The following is a 27,080-nucleotide window of genomic DNA, read 5'->3' as shown; positions in this document are numbered from 1 at the left end:
TCAGAGACACGCCCGCCCTGGAATACAAGGATCAAATCAACCTGCAGAGGTGCTCTCTCTCGTCTCTCTCTCTTTCTGCCTCGTCTCTCTCTATTTCAGTCTCGTCTTTCCCGTCTCTCTCTCTTTCTGTCTCGTCTCCCCCCACCCCTCTCTCTCTCTTTCTCTCATGGGCTTGCAACTGGCACACCTTGCCCATTGACACTTGAGCCCCGTACAAGGCACTGCCTGCATTTCTTACCCAGCCACTATCCCAGCAATCTTTAACAACACCTCTACGGATCCGAAGCACACAGACTAATCTTCGCCTGTAGACGAATGATGATCATTTGCCCTGGCTCTCCTTCTGTTGGTAGAAGGTATATTACACGTCACAGGACGTCACACTACGAGAAGATAGATATCAAGCATACGACGTCGTGTACATCGCGGCAGCAGCACCAAACGGCTGTTGATCGTCAGGCCTAACCAGAGCCCGACCAGGGGCCACTTAATAGTTAATGAATGGAATAGACTTCCTGCAGATGCAGTGCAATGTAGTTCAGTTCGAAGCTTTAAGAATCGTTTAGAGAAACACCTAAGCACGATGATGTAATGTCTGCTATTTATTTTATATCTATTTGTTGATTATTATCTGCTTATCATTTATCATTATTTATCTGTCAATCTATTATTTACTATTTACCGGTTTGTTTATTATTTAACTTTACATATTTATTTTATTTATTAATATTATTATGGTTTTTATTTATCATTATAATTTTCTTTCGCATCCGACCAAGTTATGGACCAAAAGGTCTCCTGTCCACATGCTCCTCCTTTGTTATCCTTTGTAACTGGAATTAAGCCAACATGACCTTGACCCTTAGGACACCTGGTCCGCCAACGATACGACCGTTGAGAGGCGTACATCAGCAGAAGAAACTATCTTTATATTTTACTGTTTCACATGTCTTATTACAATATGCCATGTCCTTTCTATGTATCATAATTGTAAATACTTTATTTAATACTGAGTGTATCACTCAACCATGCAAATACCTACTTCTGTCACATTGTACATATTACTGTACGACAGAAAACTGATGTAGTGGCAACCGTCACAACCTTTGTGCTAAGTTGCCATGCTTCTTGGCGCAGATCTCGACTGGCTCTGAACAAGACAACTGGCTACGATTTACTAGAGTAAATCCGTAGAACGAAACAGACTATTACTGGCTCCGCTACTCGCATCGCCTCCACAGTGTGGATCCAACCCTTCCACCCTTGACCAAGACCCCCACCTCTCCTGTGGGATTTTGTTCCTAAGGACAAGTTAGGATCGTACCACGCCAGGAGGCGCTGAGTAGCTGCGGCCGAGGCAGTTAACTTTAAACTATATGCTAGAGGGACTGTTAGGGGGGGACATATATCAGACACGCACACACACACAAATATACACCAAAGACTAAATATTCAAAGGATGTATAGAAACATTTTCCATACAGATACATAATTTATATACTCGGAATGTCTTAGGTAATGTAAGCCAAAGTGTAACAAAACATAATTTCAAATAAGTATTATATAATTGGAGAATATGGGGATATATCCCAAGATGGAACCATATATGAATTGGAGAGTAAGTAACGGGACCCCACGAGCGTCGCTCCTTTCCTGTCCACTACAATTAGGTAAATACACACACACAAGTATACAAAACCATACACGCAAAAACACATGCTATGTGTAAGCGATAAGGGCAGACGGGGTCCCACGACTACAGCTCTTACCCTGTATCTCGGGGTCTCATCCTAAAGCACCAAGATCACGACGAGCTCAGGGTGTGAAAGCTTTCGTTAACGTTTCCCTTGAGTGTTTGGATCACGTGTTGGACTCATGATCGATAGCTATTTCCTCTCCCGGAAGAGAGTTCAGAGCTCATATATGACCGATCTATGGGTAATACTGTAACCTTACACGCACACAAGTCCTCCGCCAACGAGTTGGAGTAACGACTCGCAGCGCAGATACTGAAATTATTTCAGCCCTGGGCGGGATTCGCACCAGGACCACCGTAGCGGGGGCCGGGAACTCTACCACTGCGCCACGTGTGTGTGTGTGTGTGTGTGTGTGTGTGTGTGTGTGTGTGTAAGGTCATAACATTACTCATAGATCGGGCCACATATGACCTCCGACCTCTCATCCAGGAGGGTAATATCTGCCAATCACTGGTCCAACACGCGATCCATGACCGTGGGGGTGATACACACACACATCACACAGAGAGAGAGAGAGAGAGAAGGGGGAGATAAACATATCAGTCTTTACAACTAGCAACATCCGCCAGATACGTATTCGTATGCACGTGGAGCGCTTCACAGGAAAAACCAAGAGAGGGGTAGGCCACACACACACACACACACACACACACATACACACACACACACGGCTAGATGACGTAGTGGTTTCGTACTTGACCGCTAATTCAGCGACCCGAGTTCAAGGCCCAGGGCAGAAAAACATCACTGCACTGCGAGCCTGCACTCCAACTCTGGTGGGCAAGGCGTTGTGTGTGTGTGTGTGTGTGTGTGTGTGTGTGTGTGTGTGTGTGTGTGTGTGTGTGTGTGTGTAAAATACATTACCCATAGATCGGGCCATATATGAGCTCTGAACTCTCCTCCGAAAAGGGTAACATCTCTCAATCACGAGACCAACACATGATCCAAGATCGTGATGAATCACACACACACACATACCATATGTTTACACAAAATACATAACGCATTTCAATGGTTCTATTTGCTTAGATTGCGTTAAATTAGGTTAGAGTAGGTAACGTAAAGTTAGGTTAGGTTAGTCTGGGCTGGTTCTGACTAATTTCAAACGTGAAAGAAATATAAAATAGTTTGTACAAAGCGTGCAAAAAATGAACGGAGAGAGAGAGAGAGAGAGAGAGAGAGAGAGAGAGAAACAAATTGGACGCAAGTGTCCCTCTCCTCGTCTTACAACAACAAATTAAAATGGCCCAAGTAGTCAGTCACTTTTTTTAAAGTCCCGGAGTACATATGTGTAAGTGTACGCACATGTGTGTGCGTATGTGTTTATATGCGTTCAGGCGTGTAAACGTGTGTTCATGTGCGTACACATGTGTTCCTATGTGTACAACTGTACATGTATGATTATGTGTACACGTGTCCATATGAGTACATGTGTTCATATGTTGACGTGTGTTATATGTGTACGTATGTTCATATGTGTATGTTCATGTGTGTACATATGTGTAAGTGTGTGCAGATTTGGGTGTGTTTGTAGCAGGGTGTTTGTGTAAGTGGATGTACCAGCGTGTGATTTTGAGAGCTTGTGTGTGTGTGTGCGCGCGCGCATTTCCATTATCCCTTATAACAACAACGACCATCCTCGTGCGACTGTTGTTCACACCAAGAACAGCTACACTACAACGGTTCTCGTCACCTTAGCCCAGAGAGCCCGGATAGCCGTGGAGGTCGTACCGGACTCACGTGGTAACCCCCCCCCCAAAAAAAAATATATATATGTATATATATATGTATATATATACACACACACATAGACAGACCTATTCTCCTCAACCCCCCCCCCCCCACACAAGAGATAGCAACTCCCACCGGGTCTTTCCACCAACCCATGGGGAGATCCACCAACCGGAAAGCAGCCCCAACCCCCTACTAATCCCCCCACCACGAGGTTCTTCCCCCAACCTCCCATAACCCAACCTAATCTACCCCAAACTGATCTGAACTAACTTAACGTAACCTAACCCAAATTAACCCAACTTAACCAAATCCACAGAGGGGAGTGGGGAATGGGAAAGTGGGGGAGTGGGAGATTAAACATCTCCCCAATAACTACTCCAAGACTTTATTCTGGTGTACGTCGGCAGGCGATTTTATTCACCCGAGGGGGTGGGGGCTGAGGGGGAGGGGGGTCCGAAGGGGTCAAGAGGCGAGGGTGACCAGCTGCCCACTCAGCTGGTGCCTGCGGTTCGCCAACTGCCCCAAGGCAAACAGGAAGGGCAGCCAGCTGCACTGAGTAGGAGAGGAGGAAGAGGAAGAGGGGGGAGACGAGAGGGAGGAGGAAGAGGTGATAAAGAGGAGGAGAAGGGGAGGGATATGAGAAGGGGGAATAAGAAGAAGAGACAGGGGGGGTGAAGGAGGACGGAGAAGGGGGAGTAGGATAATATAGTTAGATGGAAGAAGGGAGGAGGAGGAGGAGGAGAAGGAAGAGGAAAAGGAGACTCACAATCAGTTCCTACTACTACCACAACTGCTACTAGTTCGGGTCGAGTGGCCACCAGCCATTGCAGATGCAACAACGACGACAGTTTGCAAGCAGACGAATGAGCGGCGAGCGAGCAAGCAAGCAAGCAAAAGGATCATGTGAAAAAGGAAGCCGAAAGAGGGAGGGGTTGGGGACGGGAAGGTGGAGGGGTAGGGGGAGGGGAGGTGGAGGGGTAGGGGAGAATGATGGGAAGGGGAAAGGAGGAGGCGGAGGGGGAAAGGAAGTGGGGGATGAGCGAGAGAACAGGGGAAAAGGAAGAGCAGAAAGTGAAAGGAGAGGGAAGAGGGGGAAGGAGAGAGACGAGAGGGGGAAGGAGGGAGACGAGTGGGGGAGGAAGAGACGAGAAGGGAGGGAGGGACGAGAAGGGAGGAAGGGACGAGAGGGGGGAGGGAGAGAGAGACGAGAGGTGGAAGAGAGTAGAGGAGTAGAAGGGAAAGTAAAGGAATATAAGGGAGAGTAAAAGGAAGAGGGGAGAGTAAAAGGAAGAGGGGAGAGGAGAAGGAAGAGGGGAGAGTAAAAGGAAGAGGGGAGAGGAGAAGGAAGAGGGGAGAGGAGAAGGAAGAGGGGAGAGGAGAAGGAAGAGGGGAGAGGAGAAGGAAGAGGGGAGAGGAGAAGGAAGAGGGGAGAGAAGAAGGAAGAGGGGAGAGAAGAAGGAAGAGGGGAGGGGAGAGGGAAGATGAGAGTAAAGAAGGAAGAAGAGAAGTTAGAATAAAGAGAAGAGGTATAGAGGGAGGGGGAGAGGAGAAGCGAGAGGGAAGAAGGGAAAGCGAAGGGAGAGGGAGAGAAGTGAGAGTATTAGATTGTGGGGAGGACGTGACAGCTATGTTGTAGAGTCAATTATAATTATCATTCTCCTCCTCCTCCTTCTCATCTTCTCGCCTCCCTCATTTCTCCTGATCGTTCTTTTACCATCGTAGTTTTCCACCACCAAAATACTCCCCTAGTCTACCCCCCCCTCCTCCCTCCGCTTCCCTACTCCCCTTCAATTTGTCCATGCGCCCTGCGTCAGCTAAACGACCCTCCTCCCTCCTCACCCTCCACTCATTCTTCCCTCTCCACCCTCATAACTCCTCCTCCAACTCCACTCCTCTCCCTCCCACCACCAAGACTCCCCCTCTCCCATCCTTCTTCCCCCTCACCTCCCACCCTTTCTCCACATCCACTCCCCTTCTCTCCTTCTTCCCCTCCCTATTCCGCTTAGCCCAACCCTGTACTACTCCCTAATGCTCCCTACCCTCCGAAGCCGGGCCTCAACCCTCCCCCTCCCTCCCATCTCCTCCAACAAATCACACACATCCTGAAGGTCGACCTCTTCTTGTTGTTGTCGACCTTAGACTCGCCCTTGACTTATATGGTGGGTTCTTCGACCTATGGGGGGAGAGGGGGAGGGGGTGGTACTGGTCTTTGAGCTGTAAAGATCTATTCTATTTTATTATTATTATTATTTTTTTTTTGGGGGGGGGGGGCATGATATCTATGGTGATGTCTCTGACCTGTCCAAGAGCGGGTATGACCTACATGGTAAAGTCTCTGACCTGTCTAGTGGGGGGTTTGACTTGTATTTAAGATCTTTGATCTGTATTATGAGCCTTTGACCTGTTTGGGGGCCGGGTCCTTGACCTCGGGGAGGGTGCCAACTGTCTGTGGGATGTTGCCAGTTGTCTGTGGGATGGTGCCAGGTGTCTGTGGGATGGTGCCAGCTGTCTGTGGAATTGTGCCAGCTGTCTGTGGGATGGTGCCAGCTGTCTTTGGGAGGGTGCCAGCTGTCTGTGGGAAGGTGCCAACTGTCTGAGAGGGTGCCTGCTGTCTGTGGGACTGTGCCAGCTGTCTGTGGGAGTGTGCCAGCTGTCTGTGGGAGTGTGCCAGCTGTCTGTGGGAGTGTGCCAGCTGCCTGAGGGAGGGTGTCAACTGTCTGTGGGAGGGTGCCATCTGTTTGAGGGAGGGTGCCAGCTTGCCTGTGGGTGTCAACTGTCTGTGGGAGGGTGCCAGCTGTCTGGGAGAGGGTGCCAACTGTCTTTGGGAGTGTACCAGCAGTCTGGGAGAGGGTGCCTACTGTCTGTAGGAGGGTTCGAACTGCCTGTGGGAGGGTACAAGTTCCTTGGGGACCCCCCCCCCTCCGCTCCCCTTGATCGTCATCTTCAACACTTCGAGGAAGAAGAGAGCTCTGACTGAATAAAATCGCCTGGCCACAGGCAGAACAAACCTACGAATCTAGCTATGACTGGAAAGCTGGAAGGACAGAAGAATGGGGGAAACTGTAAGAGACCATAAGGCCTGCACCATGAAGTTCAATGTCCATTACCACCTATCACCCTTATACATAAAGTTATAAGAGCATAATGAAGGAGGCTGCAAGAGACCATTAGGCCTATGCCAGGTAGTTCAATTACCCTTACCAACTACCATCCCTATCTATATAGTTATTTCAACTTCCCTTATAATATATATAAAAAAAAAAACCTACATTGTTACAAAGTCTATTATTGTTAAATGTAATTAATTATTACTATGATATTTTTAATAGGAACATCAGGAAAATCCACAAATCCTTAGTAGCCAATTGAAATGGCTACGCGAGCCACCTTGGGGTCACGACCCAAGGGTGGCCACTTTCATACACTTTCTCAAGAGTGAAATTCCATGACTTTTCCATGACCTTTACAAAAAATAAATGACATGGTAGACTGAACAGTTTGACATCAAACCAAAGCGAAGGGAGGAGGGTGTCTCATAATAAAGACCATTTTCTTCATTTGTTATTTCAACGGAAAGAAAACGGTTGAAACATTTTACCGGTTTACAAATTTCCGCAAATTTTACATTCCATGAATTCCCACGACTTTTTAATAAAAGCAGCAATTCCCCATGACCCGCACCACATGTTTAACCTATCAGGGCACCACCCAGACACCTCCGACACCTTGATCACACCTACACCTCTAACAACGTCTTCATCTCTCTCGCGACGCCCAAATTGCCTCCTATGACGAGGAATGCAATTCATTATCTTTCTTTCACGAGGGTCTTCCCCTCCCTTCACTCCCACCACCCTTTCCCTCCCCGCCACTCCCACCACCCTTTCCCTCCCTACTCCCCTTCCCTCACTCCCACCACCCTTTCCCACCACAATCCCTTTCCCTCACTCCCACCACCCTTTCCCTCCCTGCTCCCCTTCCCTCACTCCCACCACCCTTTCCCACCACAATCCCCTTCCCTCACTCCCACCACCCTTTCCCTCCCTGCTCCCCTTCCTTCACTCCCACCACCCTATTCCTCTCTACTCCCCTTCCCTCACTCCCACCACCCTTTCCCTCCCTATTCCCCTCACTCTTACCTCTCTTCACCTCTTACTAAAATAGGGGTATGCCGATTAAATCTCACCGATACCGATTCTAAAAAAAAACGATTCTTGCCGATTAATGGGCACATCCCTATTCCAAAACCCCTTTCACACTTACGCGACTGAAGCAAGTTAATTAGAATTGAAACGACTTCGGTTACAATTTTCTTCTATTTTATTTTTCGAATCTCCAAATGCCAAATCCCCTTTGCGTCATATATTGAGAATCTAAATGACGAACTACGAGAAGTTAAACTTACACGAATACGAGACACATTGTTGATTTGCTTGGCCCATTCACCCCTTTCACCATTTGTCAGAATGTCATTCCCCCCCCTTTCCAAGATTGTCTGTCTCAAAAGGTGCATTCTAAATAATATGCAAATATTACTAAAAACCCTTTTATTTTTTCCAAATTAGTATATATTTTCCCCAAATTAGTATAATTCCAACCCAGGTGACAGGCCAGATAGGCCAAAACCTATAACTGCTTTCCTCACCCCGTAAACTGACTATGGTCACAATTCAACCCCAGAAAACCCAAAATTCCCCCCTGGGGGTGAATTTCACCCCTAATGAGAACACCTGTTGTAGGCCAAGTAGTCTTCCAGTTTATCAAATTCTTCTCACTCCTAACCCAGTCCACGAGATTACATTCAAGGACAGAAGCGCTATTAAACGAGAACCAGCCTCCCCCCTTCACCCAGCCTTTCCCCCCCAAAATTGTTCCCTTCCTTTACCCTCCCCACCTCAGCTAACCAAAACTCCCTTCCCTGCCCCTTCCCCCCCCCTCTCTTTCTCTCTCTACTCTTTTCACCATCTCTTCTTCTCCCTAAATCCCTCCCCATCCCCTTTTTTGGGGTGGGGTGGGGGAGGTTAAACTCAGCTCATGATTTTCCCATCACCGTCCTCCTCCTCCTCCTCTCCTATTACTCGCTTTCCTTCCTATCGCCTCTTCCTCATAATCTTACTCCTCCTCTTCTTCCCCCTCAACTCTGATAACAAACACGCTCATGTGCAATTCCCCCCTCCCTCCCCTCTCTCCCCCCAAAACACTTTTTATCAGTTTGAATTCGCACCCACCCACGTAGTGCGCACACATACCCCCTCTAAGCGACGCTAACCTGAACTAACGACTGCTTGCTTCCATTTGGGGGAGCTTTTACAAAAAATAAACAAATAAACGAACACAAAAATATAATAATATTGATAACAATAATAGTAATTACATAAAAAAGGAAAATGTACATAAATGGGTAAAAATAAATGAATAAATAAAAATAATGTATGAAAACAATAGTAATAAAAAAATCGTTCATCTCTGTCGCTGCGGGTAACAATCTGTTTGAAATACGACCACAACATTACGAAAAACGAAAATAAATAAACACATAGAAATAAATAATACAAATATTTTAGATTCACAAAGAAAATCAAATTCCCAACAACAATAATGAGGAAAAAACTTTGGCATTATGAACTAGAGTGACATATGAACATTATCTCGAGAAATATTAACAATAATGATAATAACGATTATTGTAATTAAACAAAAATGTAAAGGGAGAGCTATGAAAAATTTAAACCCAATTTTCAACGGTACAAAAATAAGATAAATAAATAAATAATAATAAAACAATTACGTACAAGTTAAATTGTGTTAAGGGCCCACTAAACCATTCAGAATATCATTAGCTATCTTCATCCTTCGAGATACTACGCCTCGCTGCACGGCTCTCGAAGAGTGAATGGGAAAGGTGGAACGGGAAAGGTGGAATGGGGGAATGGATGGGAGAGGTGGAATGGGGGAATGGATGGGAGAGGTGGAATGGGGGAATGGATGGGAGAGGTGGAATGGGGGAATGGATGGGAGAGGTGGAATGGGGGAATGGATGGGAGAGGTGGAATGGATGGGAGAGGTGGAATGGGGGAGTGGATGGGAAGGGGGTTGGGGTCAATGAGATGGGAGAGGTGGGTGGGGGAGTGGATGGGAGAGGTGGGTGGGGGAGTGGATGGGAGAGGTGGGTGGGGGAGTGGATGGGAGAGGTGGAATGGGGGAGTGGATGGGAGAGGTGGAATGGGGGAGTGGATGGGAGAGGTGGAATGGGGGAGTGGATGGGAAGGGGGTTGGGGTCAATGAGATGGGAAAGGTGGATGGGGGAGTAGGGGGTTACTGTGATGGTTGGTGGGGTGGGGAGTCGAATGAGAAAGGGTGAGGGGTTACTGAACTGGGAGAAGTGGAATGAGGGGAGTGAATGGGGGAGGTGGAGTGAGGGTGGATGGGGAGAGTGAATGGGAGAGGTGGATAGGAGGGTTATAAGTGTGGGAGAGGTGGAATGGTGGGAGTGAATGGAAAGGGATGGCTGGACGGCGAGTTTTTGTTTTTCAAACATGGGCGTGTGCCTCAACTTGGCCACCCTCCTTATAAGGTGGAGAAGTCCACTTCGAACAAACACGTACACACAAAATAAATAGGAACCTATTCATTATCATTGTAAGGGGGAAAAGGCCGTTGGTATATATATATGTACTATAATTTTCATATCATGGTTAATTTAATTTATTTATTGCTATTTTCGTTATATTATCATTATTTTTTTCCTTACGCAGTGAGGGTTTCTGATTGGGTTCTTTAAATGTCGCACGAAGAGTGCGTGCGCGAGCATTGTGACGTGAGCGCTATGTGGGTTGAAATTTGGTGTCTTAATATTCTTCCTTCTTCGTTGGCAAAAAAAGTAGAGCATTCTGATCGCGCTCGAAACATTAACGGTCAGGCGACGTTTTTATTATTATTATTATTGTTGTTGTTAATTATTATTATTATCATCATCGTAACTCGAGACTACTCTTCTATAGCCGTATGTCAACGGTCGCGAGGATCCTGCATTCGATGTATTTCTAATATTATTATATGTTTGCGGGCTTGCACAAATCCACCGCCCAATCATATCGTTATCTCCATGGAAATCCCTCCCTCCCTCCCTCCTTCCCCCACTCCTCCTCCAGCCCTTAATCCTCCCAAGGCCAGGGGGAAGGGGGGGTACCTCCCCCCTCCCTGGCCCCTCCCGCTGATAGATAGGCCGCCTTGATAACCTGATAAGCCAGGCACTCAAATGATAGTGGTGGTGGTAGGGAGGGAGAGGAAGGTGAGAGGGAGGAGGGGGAGAGGAGGGGGAGGGGGAGAGGAGGGAGAGGGGGGAGAGGGAAGGGGAAGGGGGGCGAGGAGAAGGAGAGAGATGGAAGGAGAGAGAGAAGGGGGGGGTTACCCGTCAGCCGTGACAACAATGGGGCCAAGACTAGCTGCACAACCACCAAATGGACAAACAACAACGACAAGACCAACAACAATGTACAGTAAGTGTTGACCACTGCTTTCCAACAACGATGGATCAGGTCCGGCTTGGTGCCAGCCCCGCAAACCGAAGAGGAGGAGGAAGGAGGAGGAGAAGGAAAGGGAAAAAGAGGAAGACGAAGAAACAGAAGAGGAAAAGGAAGAAAATGAAAAGAGGAAGACGAAGAAAGAAGAGGAAAAGGAAGAAAATGAGAAGAGGAACAAGAAGAAATACAGTCCCGCAAACCGAAGAGGAGGAGGAGGAAGAGGAGGAGGAAAGGGAAGAAGAGGAAAACGAAGAAGCAGAAGAGGAACAGGAAGAAAAGGAAAAGAGGAACAAGAAAAAGAAAGAGGAACAAGATGAAATAAAGGAAGAAGAGGAAGACAAAGGAGCTGAAGAGGAGGAAGAAGAGGAAGAGAAAAAACCAAGAAAAGAAAAAGAGGAAGAAAAGGAAAAGAGGAAGAAGAAAAGGAAGAGGTAGAAGAAGATGAAGAAAAAATAAGAGGACGACGAAGCTGAAAAAGAAGAGGAAGAAGCATAAAAAAAAACATCAGTGACACAAAGAAGGTGGCACGTCCTCTGTTGTCAGCCCCACAAACAAGCTGTCGTCAGCAGCGAAAACCTCCTCACCGTCAGCAGAAGAGACGCGACACCCGCCCGCCCAGGCAAGCAAGCAAGCAAGCAGTGCCGGGGGCGACGGCGAAGTTCGGCGACCACAACGACAACGACGAAGAATGACAACGACGTTCAACTGGAGCCTTCAAGAAAAGGTCCTGGAAGAAGAGGAGGAGGATGAAGACGAGGGGGGGGGGAGAGAAGAAGTAAGACGAGGAGAATTAAATGAAAACGAGTGCGAGGAGGAGTAGGAGGAGAAAGAGAAGGAGGAAGAGGTAGAAGGAGGAAGAGTATTAGGAGGAGGAGAAGGGATAGGGCGAAGAGTTGGAGTAGGAAGAGGACGAAGACGAAGAGAATAAGAATGAGAAGGACGAAGAGAAGAAGTAGGAGAAGGGGAGAAGCAGGAATAGGACGAAGAGGACGAGGCTGAGTAGAATGAGAACGAAAAGAAGAAGCAGGAGAACGTGAAGGACGAAGAGCAGGAGGAGGAAGACGAGGAGAATGAGAAGGACGAAGAGTAGGAAGAGGAGGAGGAGGAGGAGGTGGTGGTGGTGAGAGGAACCAACTGCAGGTGTCGGGCTTTAGGGTGCGGTGCAGGTTGTGGAGGGCGGGCCAGGAATCTGGGGAACGAGGGCTATGGAGGAGGACTTGAGGAATGTGGAGGACGAGTGGAATGTCGAGTGCGAACGACGTGGAGTCGTCAAAAAACAAAAACAAAAAAAAAGTCAAGAGCTCGGTGATCATTTTCAGTCTTTAGAAAGACACGAGAAGATGAAAAAGAAAAGAAGAGCAAAGGTTTGTTTGCCGAAGGCCGAGTCACCTGAGAAGCTGGGACTAGCGCAGCCGGAGGCACGTAAAGAGGAAGAAAGAAGAGGAAGTAGCAGTAGTAGTAGTAGAAGCAGGGAAGAAGAAGCAGAAGATAAAGAAGAACCAGAAGAAACAGAATAAGAAGAGGAAGTAATAGTAGTAGTAGAAGGGGAAGAAGAAAGGGAAGAAGCAGAAGTCGTTGTAGTAGTAGAGGGGGAAGAAAAAGAAGCAGCAGAACAGGAAGTAGTAGTAGTAGTAGTAGTAGTAGTAGTAGTAGTAGAAGGGGAAGTAGAATAGGAGGTAGTAGTAGTAGAAGGGGAAGAAGCAGAAGAGGTAGTAGTAGTAGATGAGAATAAATGAAAAAAGAACACAACAAACGTTGTAATATGGATGAAATATGGTTGTGAGTACGAGAGTCGTTTGGAGGGGCGTCAAGCAACACAGGCTTTATTCTGGCTAATCCCACAGGGAGAGGGAGAGGGAGAGAGAGACCCTTAAATGCGACCCTTGGGGTAACGACCGACACGGTGGTTCTTCAGAACTTCGCTGTAACACTTCTTTCTTTCTAGTGACGTCATCGGAAGCATGCTGGCCTCACATTACCTCAGTCCCGGGTTCGAGTCCCGCACTACTCTCCGATTCCCAAGTACAGTGATTGTGTGCCCCCCTCCCCCCCACACACACAGTCCCCAAAGGACATCATACGGCAAAGGTGATGGCTTTGGCCGCTGCTACTCAGCGCCTCCTGGCGTAATAGGGGGAGTTTCTACACAAGAATAGCCTTTAGAGTGATCCTTGGGGTAACGACCGCTTCAGTGGTTCTTCAAAACTTGCCTGTAACAATTTTTCACTGATACTTTTCTACTTTCTACAAGACATCCATCTAACTCTACCTCATTAATACGTTTTACATTAATTAGTTTTTAATATTTTTTATGAATCAGATGTTCTTTATTAGCTGTTCTACCCAAGCTCTCTTACTGCGACAACAGGGGACCTTTTCGGCTATATATATATATATATATATATATATATATATATATAAATATATATATACATAAAATAAATAAAACGCGCGCGCGCACACACACATTTCAGATGGTGCCCAGAGAGCTTACGTGGCGTGGGAGGGGTACAGTTGGCTCGTAGCACCATCTGGCACGCACAAGATGGCGGGCGAAGAGATGTGTGACGTCAGAAGTGTGTGTGTATGTGTGTGTGACATGAGCAGCCAATGGGAGGGGGGGAGGGGGGAAGGGAAGAAGAAGGGGCCCCATTGGGTTTACTAAACACACACACACACACAGCATGACCCATAGATCGGGCCATATGCGAGCTATGTGCTCTCATCCGGGAGGGGTAACCACTGTCGATCACGAGTCCAACACGTGGTCCAAGACCGTGGTGAATAACACACACACAATTAAGTCAGTCAATCCTGTTCATCACCTCAAGATGTCAATTCTCGGACGGACAAACAAACAGACAGACAGACACACACACACACATTCATTAAAACGTCATCAATAATGTCGAGGAGGAGGATCCGGTGAGACAATAACAACATGACAGAAGGCAACATATATACAAGGTACTTGGCCTATATAGGCTAAGTACCCTGACAATTACAGCTAGAAAGTATACACCGAGAGGAAGTGTATTAAGGAAAACAACTTGGAGGGAGAGGGAGAGAGAGAGAGAGAGAGAGAGAGAGAGAGAGAGAGAGAGAGAGAGAGAGAGAGAGAGAAAGCGAGGATAGAAGGGAGTTAGGGTATGCAAGAAGTTAATTTTGATATTTGTTGGCAGCATCAGACTTGGGTTTGTTAAGGTTAGGTTAAGCTAGGTTAAGAAAGAAGGCCTCTTGTGGGTATGAAGAAAGAGAAAGAGAGAGAGAGGGGGGGGGCAGGCAGACAAACAGAGAGAGAGAGAGAGAGAGAGAGCTGTTGGCACTCTGACTTTGGCATCTTAGACGAAGACGAACTCCTTCCTCCTCCTGGCGCCCAGAGATTTCATTCCCTTGCTTGGCATCCTTGCCAGTGCCTTTGGCGCCAAGAGTAGCCAGCGTTCTTAGCAATGCAAAAGTGGAATCAAAGAGGTGGCAAGGAGAGATTTAAGAAGAGAAGCGGCAGAATGGAGGAATACTAGAAGTATAAAATTTATCAGGATTATTTTTCTAAGGAGATCAGTCTCCAATCATATAAAAGAATGCTAGGTGACACTGGCCCATATAGATGTTTACTAAGGTCCTTAGAATATCAACTTCATTAGACATTCAATCCGTTTGATACGCCAAACGAGGTAGCTCCACCCAAACGAGAGGCGTGAGGAGGAGGAGGAGGAGGAGGAGGAGGAGGAGGAGGAGGGAAGAGACCTGTTGGCTCCGGGGAAGGTGTTCATGTACTTGGACAACGTGCAGGTGATGATCCGATATCCCCCGCCCACATACGAGCGGCCTCTCTCTCGTGCCCGCGCAACCTTGACAAAACCCGGTTGTTAAGCCAACTGGTTTAGACTCTCGTTCCCCACCTGGGGTGACTGGGTCCCTGGGGTCGCCAAGAGGTTCAGCAGAGGGGCCACAGGACGAGGATTAGTGAGTGTCGGTGGATGACTAGCGATTCTATCCAGTCTTGAATTGGTCTTCTACAGGAGGCTTAGAAACAGTAGTACATATGTTTGGGGTATGTGGCGACGGAGGGTGACGGGGCGATGGGTGTTACAAAGGGGGAATGAGGAAATGGTGAGGGAAGGAAGGAAGGAAGGAAGGAAGGAGGGAAGAAAAGAAGAATGGAAGGGAGGGAGGAAGGGAGGAAGTGAGAAAGGAAGGAGGGATGGAAGGAAGAAAAGATAGGAAAGAAGGAAGGCACGAAGGAAAGAAGAAAGCAAGAAAGCCAAAAGAAAGGAAGAAAGGAAGGGAGGAAAGGAGAGAAGGAAGACCTAAGTAGGAATACAGAACCGACGACGGAGAAAGCAAAATAGGCGAGATCGAGCGAGAGGTTCCTGCACGATCCTGTGTGGTAGAATCAAATCGTTCATTCTGGCTTTCGCCATTTTTTTTTACTCCATTCTCCCCTTTATTTTTCTCCCAAATACCACCCGCAAAAAAATAAATAAATAAATAAATAAAAAATAAATTAAAATACATATAAAAATAAATTAATTAATTAATCAAATAAAAATATATAAGAAATATAATTAAAATAATGACAAATAAAAAAAAATAATAACAAAAACAAAATGTTGAAGATAAATCCTTTGATTGATTACAAAGTTGACAATTATTACCTCCTGCCAGCGATGGATTTTTTTAATGTATTCAAATTCCTCACATTATATAGAAATGTATAATTTGTAACAGCAGGCCAGGGGCCCTTTTACTAAATTCTTATCGTGGTTCCCCTGGGAGCTCCCCATAGCTCCCAGGTTAAGAACCACTGGCCCCTAACCGATTGCAGACACCCCCTCCCCCTCCCCCACCTCCTCCTCCCTTGACACCAGATCTCAAGGAGCACCTTTTCCACTGTCGAATATTTCTTTTCATTTTCCCACGCCTTATGGAGTATACACTGGCTCACGTTTTAACCAGAGAATACCTTATGGACCATTCACACAACTCCCATGTATTTTAGTATGTATGCGTGTATATAGGTATGTGTGCATTGTATGCGTGTATATACGTGTGTGTGTACGTATGTATGTGTGTATGTATGTATGTGTATGTATACAAGTACTGCATGTCATATGTATATGCATATATACAGATGAAATACATAGTTTCTCAATAATTCACCACGCATCGTCGTTTAAATGTAAAAACAATGCCTTGCTCACAAACACAAATAAATTTCATTCAAAACAAAAGTTTCACGTTTTCTGTGACCAAACACTGACAAAGCCCGCAAATCTCCTGTCCCTTTCCTCGTTTTCTTTTATCCTAGTTGCCACATACTGATTTAATTCAAACGAGTGAGGGAGTGAGTGAGGGAGGAGGGGTGAATCCCACAAATATCAACGGGATTAAGCCTCCGGGGGCATCTTCGCCTCATAAATGAATCCCACAGGGGAGTGTCCAGAAGGTCTGGTTTGGCAAACAGACCCCATCTCCTCCTGTTCGACTTCCTCCTCCTCCTCCATCTTGTTTTTCTCTTCTTCCTTCTACTTCTTCTCTATCATCTCTTTCTACTCTTCCATCTCCATTTCCTTTTACATCTCTTCCATTTCTTCTTTCTCTTTTCCCCTCATCTTCCTCTCCCTTTTCCCTCACCTCCTCCTCATCTTCTACCTCCTCCCTCTCGTCCTCATTTTCCTCTCCCTTTTCCCTCTCCTCCACTTGCTCATGCACAAGTCGAGGCAGACGCCCGAGTCATCTCACGTAATTGGGCTCACTTGGCGCCAATGACCAATCACTCGTGAGATGTACAGCCCACTCCCCCTCCCTCCCTCCCCCACCCTCCTCCTCCTCACTCAGGATTGCAAAATCAAAAGCGGACTTGTTCCATTGTGATGGTGGATGATGTCAATTTGATAATGGCGGTGGTGGTGGCAGTGGTATGTTGATGGTAGTGGTACGGTGGTGGTAGTAGTACTGGTGGTATGGTGGTGATTACTATGGTGTTTAATATGGAGACGATTAACACCGGCGATGGTGGTGGTGGTAGTAGTAACGAGCGGTTACTGTAATATTCATTAGTTAAAAATATGTAAAGACGGGGTTATATAAAAACAGGATTTTCAACAACCAAAGATGTCTTCTTATATTACTAACATACAACGATCCAGTTTCATATAAAAGCTCGCTTGATAAAAACGTATTGAAATAGATATTATCAATACTGTATTGACAAATATTACCTCCCTTGTGCTTTGAATACAAGCTGAAAATCCCTCTGGCATCTTCCGTACCAATGCAACAGGGTGAATAAATTTGAAAAATATTTGAAATTTTGTCAAAAATATTTGGTCAGTACTTGATGACATTGTTATGATTCTATTATACAATATCAACCAGGATCGGCTTTCACTACCAACCAACAACTCGTTCATTTGTGTCTTTATAATATAAACGGTGTCATTTCGATATTGTCAATATTAAAGCGAAATTGCATAAATATTGTGAATAATATTGAGTTTTCGTAAGCGTCGTCGTTGTCGTCCTTCAACCGCCCAAGCGATGTTGCCAAATCTCGTCTGCCTACGTCAAGTCGCCTGCCACCCAAGGCGAAGCGGGAAACGCTCCCATCTTGTCATGGCTCCCGCGAAAGCAAACACGGATGTAGTTCGTCTACATCTGCCTGTCTGACGGGCGTGGCATGGTAGGGCGGCATGGCAAGATGCAAGAAATTATTTTGCGAAATTACAATAAAAAGGGAGACAACGAAAACAGCGAAGACGAATTAATTGTTGTCAACGAACGTGAAAAACTAGCCAAACGTCAAGAATCTCCATTGTGTACTTTCGCAATAAGCACTACATAATCAAATTTAGTGTGCACGGTACGCGCAAACCAACACACAATTATATACTTGGCGATCCACACTAGGCTATACAAATGCACATGATATAAACTAAATTTCATAAACTACATGAGAATGTCATTTCAATTTTCAACTAAAGCTTAGCATGTCAATTGCCAATTGTCTAATAATACATGTTATTCTCCCAAGTCCAAGACAAAACTGATCTCCGTGTTCTTTGGCCATCGCAAAAGCAAATCTGACAGAAGCATTGCCGCTTCAACACTCACCCGAAATATTTTCGCGTACGATATCAAGGCTGCACCAAGAAAAATACAAGCAAACAATTTTTGACAGTTTGTCTAAAAAAGTGACCTTAACCATCTTAATTTTTTGAGGAAACTAGATAAAAACCAAACAGTTGTGTCCTCAGTTCCCCATCCGTCATGATGAATAGAAAACGGAAACAAACCGAGACGACTCAACGTCATAACTCAAAGGACTTCATCCAAGAAACAAAAAATTCTTTCTGAACATACATCCCTTCCTAACTTCAAAGCCACTACAATCATCTACCACAATCTTTGCCATACTCTCAAAATTTACCATGACATGACAGGTACTGTTGTGTTAGAATTATATAATGATAGAATAAGTGTGCAAGTGTGAGAGTAGCTAGCGACTAGTCACCCAACGATGGCGTGTTTGTGAAGGACAAAATTTGACCTTTTCAACTCATGGTTCCTTACGGATGGAAGTCGTAAAGAAAGAGGGAAAACAACAACAACAACAGTAACACTATCAGTAATGACAGTAGTACTAATGATGATAGTGTTGATAGTAACTGGAGCACAGTCGAAGGAGGAGCTGTTTATCAAGGACAGACGCTTGCCACTGCCCTTTCCATCACAGCGCTCTGCAAAGAAATCTCGAGTAGAAATAATAACAACAACCAAGTGGTGGTTGTTGTGTTAGCGGTGGTGCTGGTGATGGTGGCAGTGAGTAGCGATGGCGGCGGTCGCAGTGATTGTGGTGGTAGTGATGATGGTGGTAATTGGTTGGTTGTTATGAACTAGTTTACCAGCGCTTCTATACTTTTAGACAATCTCTCCGCTGTGGTGGCGGCAACACTGCCAGGAAGGCACCAACAGTGAAAGTGTCAAAGAGTGGAACAATGGACATCAAAAGTTGCGTAATCGGAAGCGTGCTGGTCTCGTATCTTTCTAGCCGCGGGTTCGATTCCCGCAACTCGTCTCAGAGTCACAGCCGCAGTGACTTGATTGCCTGCCAACCCCGAGCACTCCAAACCGCACCACATTAGACGGCTTCGGCCGCAGATACTCAGCGCCTCATAGCGTAGTACGGTTCTGGCCGGATCCAACCAAATTGGATCGTGTATGCCGGTCGGACAAATCAAATTATGCCCATACACTATCCAATCTGGTCGGATCCGGCCAGATCTTACCGTGGGTGCGGTTCCTTGGCCTGCCCATGTTCCATTCAGATCTTATTTAATCTATTTACAGATTCTGACCTTATTTAAAACGAACCTACATTGATATTCAATGCAAATACTACACTCTCAATAACGGTGTCTTGCTGCATTGCTTGTGACCCAAGCAGTGTGGCGGGTGTCAGGGATGGCATTATTTCATCCACGAGGAGCTAAAATGAGAGGGGAACAATGGGTGATGGATGGGTGGGTGCTTGCTCCCTTCCCTATTTAAGCTCTATCAATATATATATATATATATATATATATATATATATATATATATATATATATATACACATATATACACACCAATAGGCCTCTTGCCCCTTACAAGGGAGGTAGCCACCCATCGCATTCCCATCAGTCATTTACTTATCTTAGCTCCATCAATACTATCTGAATATTATCCATAACGACGGGCCACACTTGTCGTGTATCATTTGTGTTGGTTAGGGCCTCCCCGAAGTCGCCGAAGAACAATGAACAAGAGGAACAGCAAGTGACTCCGATGGAACGCAGAGATGATGCAGAAGAAAACGGAAAGATAGCGGCGGCGACGACGACGACGACGACATTGATGACATCGACGATAACGACGACGACAGTGAAGATGATAGTAATAACGATGATTTTGAGAAAAGACTAGAACAGAAGACAATTCGAAGTAGAGGAATAAGAAAAGATGAGGAGGCAGTTAAACATGTGAAGACGACAATGATAACGACGATTTTAGGATTAAGATAGCCAACAAAAGGAAAGGAATAATGAAGGATGAACAAATCCTTGAAGAAGGAAAATACGCGATGACAATGATTCAGGGTAAGAAGAATATGCAAAGAAAATTAACAACTGAAGATGAAGAAAACTAAAAGAGAAACGAAAGGGAAAAATCTAAAAAGGGAAAGTGAGACACGGTGGCAGTAGAGACAGAGAGAAGCCCAAAAGAGAAAACAGCAAGAAAGTATCGAGAGAAAATCGGCCCGCAAGCAGGACCAAAACCAGAAGCAGATCAGACAGCGAAAAACTTCCCGCGAAGGCAACCGCACGTAACAGTTCTCAAGTCAGTTACACTACACAAGAACATAAGAATGGAGGAGACTGCAAGAGACCCTAAGACCTACATTAGGCAGTTCCGTGTCCCTTACCCCGTCATCTCTATCCATAGCTATCTAATCTCACATAAGAACATATTGATGGGGGAGACTGCAAGAGACCATAAGGCCTATACTAGTCAGTTCCATTCTATCACCATCTGTCATCCCTATCCAAAAAGTTACCTCATCTTCTCTTAAAAGAACCCATTGTTTCAGCGCTCACACAAGAACATGACAATGGGGGAGACTGCAAGAGACCATAAGGCCTACACTAGGCAGTTCCATGCCCTTACCACCTATCATCCCTGTCCATACATCTATCTCAACTTCTCTTCAAACAACCAATAGTTTCAGCACTCACTACATGGTTAACAAGCCTATTCCGTTCGTTAACAACTCTAATGGTAAACTAGGTCTTGCCTTTTTCCTTCCCAAAGCTAAATTTGTACATTTCAAACCCATTACTACGAGTCCTGCCTTGCTGTATTAATATGATGACCTTGCCTGCATCTCCCTAGAAGCCTTTGAAGATTTGAATACCTCCCCCTTAAACCTCCCTAAGAAACAAATCTAGTGGGATTTTATGGGATTTTTTTCGGGGTAGATGTGACCCAGAAGGCTAAACAGCAACAGTAATACATAACATAGGGATTCTAATCGACTCTCTCCCTTCCTGTATTTGCCATTTGGCCTTCTAATCGACCCAATGGTCTCCTGCCGGCAGGCGTTGTCATGCCAATCCATTGTTGTCAGGGGATGTAGTTTACCTCCGCTTCTATCCTTTGTGGACAAACTCGAGCCGCTTTAAAACTATCAAAGACGAAATAAATAAATAATGTATGGGTGCGTGTTTGTTTATTTATTTGAGAGAGTGTATGCATGTGTATGTGAGAGAGAGAGAGAAATAGCGAGGGAGAAAGAAATAGAGAAAATGACAAAAAAGAAAAATAGGAAGTGAAGGAGAAAGAAAAAAAGGAGAAATAATGAAAGATATAAAGGGAAAGATAAAGGAAGAAAAAACGAAAATGTGAGAAAAAAAAGAGAGGAAGAGGAAGAGAGAAAGACGGAGAGAGAAGAGCAGAACCCGCATGGCTGACAGGGCCCGTTGCCTCAGACACAAAAAGCAAAACAAAACAAAAAAGAAATAATAAATAGGAAAAAAGTGAAAATCACGTACCCAGACAAAGGCCAACAGACGAAAGTTTTGCATTGATTGCATGCCAACAGCCTCTGCCAACACTACCCTCCACTCCTACCAACACAAACCGTCACCCTCTGCCAACACTAAACCTTCACTCTTGCCAACACTTATCTACACTTTTGACGACACTTCCCTCCAATGCTAACAATAAACTTCCGCTCCTGCCAACACTAACCTTCTCTGCTGCCAACACTAAAGTTCACTGCTGAAAACACTACCATTCAACTCCTGTCAACATGAAACTTCACTCTTCTCAACACTAACCTAGACTGGTGGAAACAAAACTTATCTGCTAACAATACACAAATTTTGCTGACAACACTAAACCACTATTGCCAACCCTTGTCAACACTATCATCCGCCCCTGCCAACAATAACTTTCAACTCTGCCAACACTGAACTAAATGTCACCTTAGCTCTCACTACCAACACCAAACCTCTTTTAATCATGATCTCTCACTGACAACACTTGACTTCACAACCAAGACCCAACTGCCACCAACAAACCTGCTGCCAACTCTGACAACTTAGCCTACTGTAATCTCTGGTTTTCACTACCAACAGCGAACATTCTTACAACCCTACCAACACTGCACCTGCCACCACGGGGACTCACTACCAACACTAACAACGTCTATAAAAAGTCATGGCACAACACTGTAATAACAAAAATTTCCAACACAAAAGGCCCAGTTGTCACAACAACTCTGGAAAGGAATCCATGTTGTCAGTCGCTGGTATCAAATCAATCAACTCCTTCTCCACCTCCTCCTCCCTCACTTCTTCCCTCTTCCTTTTCTTCCTCTTTGTTCAAGGACTTTCGTTAAACTGTTCAACTTTTAATCTTTTTAACGACACTAAAATAAGTAAATTTTTTACGGGTTTTTTTTTCTTACAGACTCACCCGTAACCCTGTCAAATGACCAGCTGATTAGGATCGATAAGATAACAAATCAAGTAGATTGATAGAATGGGAGAGAGAATGAAAACAATCCCACTGGCACGTACTGGTATCACAAAAAAAAAGTTTGTTTCGTTAACTGAAAAACGTCCATCATACATGTAAACAAAAGGAATTGTTTTTACAATGGCGAAGATATACGAGTTTTCTGTATCTTTGGTACCCCGTACCAAGACATTACTGCACAAACGGCATGTAACGTTTTCTTCCCCAACCGTCCCCTCATAAAAAAAACTATGACCATTTAATTCGTAATAGTATAGCCTTCATAAATATCCTGCTTAACATAAGAAAACTTAAACACAGTACATTAGGTACTAAGCTAGTTAATGCCCAGCATTTTCTAATTTGAAAAGAAGTTTTTTTTTAAACGAAATTTGCTTTGCCGTCTACGTAATACTCTCCACCCACCCATCCCGACCCTCCATCCCCACACCTTCCATTGACAAACAATGTACTCGTTTATATACTATTGCATACCTTTATCATGACAGACAACTGTCCATGCTTGCAACAATTAAATTATCTTTGGCGATGACATTTCCTGTGTCATGCGCGAATAACTTGTGGACTAAATACCAAAATAGAGATCTGTCCATGTGTAAGAAGGCGGAGCTTAGTGACGTCATATCGCGTATGAATTCACAAAGCCCGAGGGGGTCCATGACGTCATGTCGCTTTTGTCGACATTTCTTCTTTTTTGTATCAAATGTGGGCACACTTTCTCTACGCGGAATGGGCTGAAAATATCAACGCACGCGCCACTACAACTGTTTTGTTATTCTCTTCAGTCGTTGCTCTCTCACAGGCGGCCGTCCCGCGTAAATCGATAGAGCCGAATTCCGAGGCCAACCCGGTCAAAGCCGATCTACCTTCAGCCGCCAAAAATGTCGCACAAAACCAGAACTTAGACGACCATAAAAAACGCTTCTAATTATAACCTATGGATGGCACATGGAATAATAAAACCGCTTATCGATAGCCAGAATAAAAAAAAAACAGAGGTATGTCAATGTACAAGAGTTTCACGAGGAATCCAACTGATGAATAAAATTAAAATAGAAACTGAAGTTCCTACAACATTGATGTGTTCATCTTTAGTCCTTACGCTTGTGGGTGGGAGGTAGCGAAGGCTACACTGAATGAGAGATGGATTCAAATAAAACACAAAAATCATGAACAGCTTTAAGCGAGTCAATTAAGAATGTCTTAACTATTTTGTCCTGGTTACCTATAGAACACATACACACACATATATGAATCAGCTAAAATATGGTCCTTAAAAAAACAACGATCGACATCCACCTCACGATGACGTCACATACCTCAAACGAGAGACAAACACCGCATATAGACATTGCACACCCACACTCAAACATGTACACTGCCGTACACAATCCATACGTTCCCTACACCAAAAGTAATCCCCAACACTCACCCCCATACCAAGAAACAAAACCCTTACCTGCCGAAGGGTCCTTTCTCTTTTCAATCCATCTGCCGCCTCGCTATTTTATTAATCAAACTCCCCTCCCCACTTTAGGTAGCTGGTATAGCTCAACAACTAAGGGTACAAAGGCGGGGGGGTGGGGTGAGAAACGGGCAAGACGTGCAATGGAAAGGTATGGGGAGACACATTTCTCCCCTATTTATCTCGCAAGACTCATACGGTTATGCTACATACCCCCTCCCCCCTCCCACACCCTTCTCCCCCCATACGAACTTAGGGAAGCAAGGGAGGGGGGATAAGCCATAACCCCCCTTTTGGGGGGAATGAGTGGGGTGGGGGGTTGGCTGTCTGTTCGTCTCGGTGTAAATATGGCTGCTCTGATGATTAAACGGAAATATCTGTCAACAGAGGCCTTACCTGCCTCTTTGTCTGAAATTGTCAAGAGAGAGAAATCCCACCGTTACACTGCTTATTAGAAAAGGATGAAAAAATAATAATAATTGGGTTATTGGCTTTATTGCCAGCTGATTTTAATGGGAAATGGGGGGAAATGGTATGTAGATCCATTTCAAACCCAACCCATTTTACCCCCTCTCCCTCCCCATTTTTGGGTCAAGGATTGGGACATACCTACTGATCAATATTTACAATAATAATAATAATAATAATAAATTCAATGATAATCAATTACAATACATACAGTAGTTACACACGCATATGTAAAGCCAACATGGTTAATCTAACTTATTATTAACAGAATCTAAGGTACTATTTTAGTTGTGCATACCTACGCAATATAGCATTAGAAAAATAAAATGTCAATTTTATAAGTTATAATACCGTACATGAACGTAACGTGCGATATTCTTGGCAACTTTTTTGTTATTGATTTCCGCCAAGAAAATAGCATATTACGCTGATCTATTATAATTTACAAAATTAATCATTAATTTACTATTGCTATATCGCGTAGGTGTTCACAATTACCATTTTACCGAATCTAAACCATTTAACGTTGTCTTGATTCTGGTCCAAGCGATTCGTCTGTCAAGAAGCTCCATAATGAATTAAATTCTCTAAACACTGCACATCGTTTGGTAGCGAATCTGACGTCAAGTTAATATATTCTAACTACCATTACATTTTATTTACTGAAGGATTTGTCTACAAGATTGAATATCACGCCAAAGACTGGACTGGCAACTTATGTCCCCAACATGACAGACTGGGTTGTATGCTCCTACTACGGACCCCCAAAATACAAAACCTACCTCCATTACTACTAACTTCCCATCCCTGACGTGATTTTAAGGATATAACAATCATATCAGCCTCAAACGCGACACGGAACAGCTCCCAAGTCAATTAAATTAGGGTTCCATTAAAACATGGTCTACATTAAGTTGTAAGTTTGCCTTCGACTCGGAACGGGCTACATCACATACTTTTAAAAACAAACGTCTCTCCCACGATAACAACTCGTTTACTTACCCAAAGTTCCGTTCCCCAACTCATGGTGGGCTAAATGGTGGTATCCTGTCAAATTATGGCTGATTCCACGAGTAGATTATAAACTATACACTGATATTCACTGACAACACTTGGACAGCTCTGTACACTTCACTGGCTCACGTATGACTAAGTTGCATTATGGGAGGTGTGATTCAGCCGACCAAATAGAAAGCGTGAGCGTTAAGGACTGACTTAAACATAGAGCTCAATTTTTTATTACATTTAGGTTTTACTCATTTCAACCACTAAAAACAAACAAATAAATTGTAAATCAATATTTTGCTTATCTTCATGAATAAAAAACATAAAGAGAATCTGGTAGGAAATTAATATATTCTAGAGAATGAATAATTCTGACATCCAATATTTTGTTGCGAATTTAAAAATCATGCAGAACCGTTAGGGATTCAACATTCTTTTAACGTACAACAAACTAAATCACTATTCTGATTGTCAATATATTTCCATTTACTTTTTATTGTAAATATATTTTGAAATAAGAAATAAATTGCTCATTGGAAAATCCTGTTACAAATGTCTGTATAAATGTATGTACTGTTATAGAGATATTAGATATCAGATGTTGAAAACCGCTATGAGAAATTAAATTTCTCTTTTCCAATCAAGAATTAGAATGAGAACCTTACCAACAACCATGAGAATTTACATTTAGATTACTTATTCAGTGGTGATTTGTCATTACTGGTATACAAATCTAGTTGTATAACGAAACGGAATTAGATTAACCTCGACTGTGAAATCATTAATTCACAGTCGACATTACGTCACATCGGTCCGTCTACATTGTAATATATATATTACGGACCGATATGACGTAATGATTTCACAGTCGAGGTTAATCTAATTCCGTTTCGTTATACAACTAGATTTGTATACCAGTAATGACAAATCACCACTGAATAAGTAATCTAAATGTAAATTCTCATTTAGATTACTTATTCAGTGGTGATTTGTCATTACTGGTATACAAATCTAGTTGTATAACGAAACGGAATTAGATTAACCTCGACTGTGAAATCATTAATTCACAGTCGACATTCCGTCATATCGGTCCGTCTACATTGTAATATATATATTACGGACCGATATGACGTAATGTCGACTATGAATTAATGATTTCACAGTCGAGGTTAATCTAATTCCATTTCGTTATACAACTAGATTTGTATACCAGTAATAACAAATCACCACTGAATAAGTAATCTAAATGTAAATTCTCATTTAGATTACTTATTTAGTAGTGATTTGTCATTACTGGTATACAAATTTAGTTGTATAACTCAACGGAATTAGATTAACCTCGACTGTGAAATAATTTATTCACAGTCGACATTACGTCATATCGGTCCGTCTACATTGTAATATATATATATATATATATATATATATATATATATATATATATATATATATATATATATACATATATATATATATATATATATATATATATATATCGTGTTTACTTTTCTCGCTAAGATTACTTGCACTAGTAAGAATAGTCTA

General features: G+C 44.0%; 1 protein-coding gene across 9 annotated transcripts in view; it reads right to left on the bottom strand.

Moving 5' to 3' along the window:
- Cip4 (formin-binding protein 1-like Cip4) overlaps window positions 1-25,692 on the bottom strand; it is a 403,349-nt gene extending 377,657 nt beyond the window's left edge. For 4 of the 9 annotated variants that reach the window (XM_076212807.1, XM_076212817.1, XM_076212819.1 and 1 more), the window contains exon 1: window positions 25,533-25,674. Coding sequence is in view for 2 of the 9 variants with exons in the window: in XM_076212814.1 (XP_076068929.1) it covers window positions 25,533-25,556 (24 nt within the window). In the remaining 7 variants the exon portion in view is untranslated. Of the gene's footprint in view, window positions 1-25,532 lie in introns of all 9 variants that reach the window. The other 5 variants (XM_076212814.1, XM_076212815.1, XM_076212809.1 and 2 more) reach the window with 3 other exon arrangements.
- Between the last annotated feature and the right edge of the window lie 1,388 nt (window positions 25,693-27,080).

The sequence above is a fragment of the Oratosquilla oratoria genome, chromosome 30 (assembly GCF_046742065.1).
Source record: "Oratosquilla oratoria isolate Oo_2021 chromosome 30, ASM4674206v1, whole genome shotgun sequence".
Lineage (NCBI taxonomy): Eukaryota > Metazoa > Arthropoda > Malacostraca > Stomatopoda > Squillidae > Oratosquilla > Oratosquilla oratoria.
The sequence above is the reverse complement of the archived record's forward strand: the minus strand, read 5'-3'. Positions and strand labels throughout refer to the sequence as shown.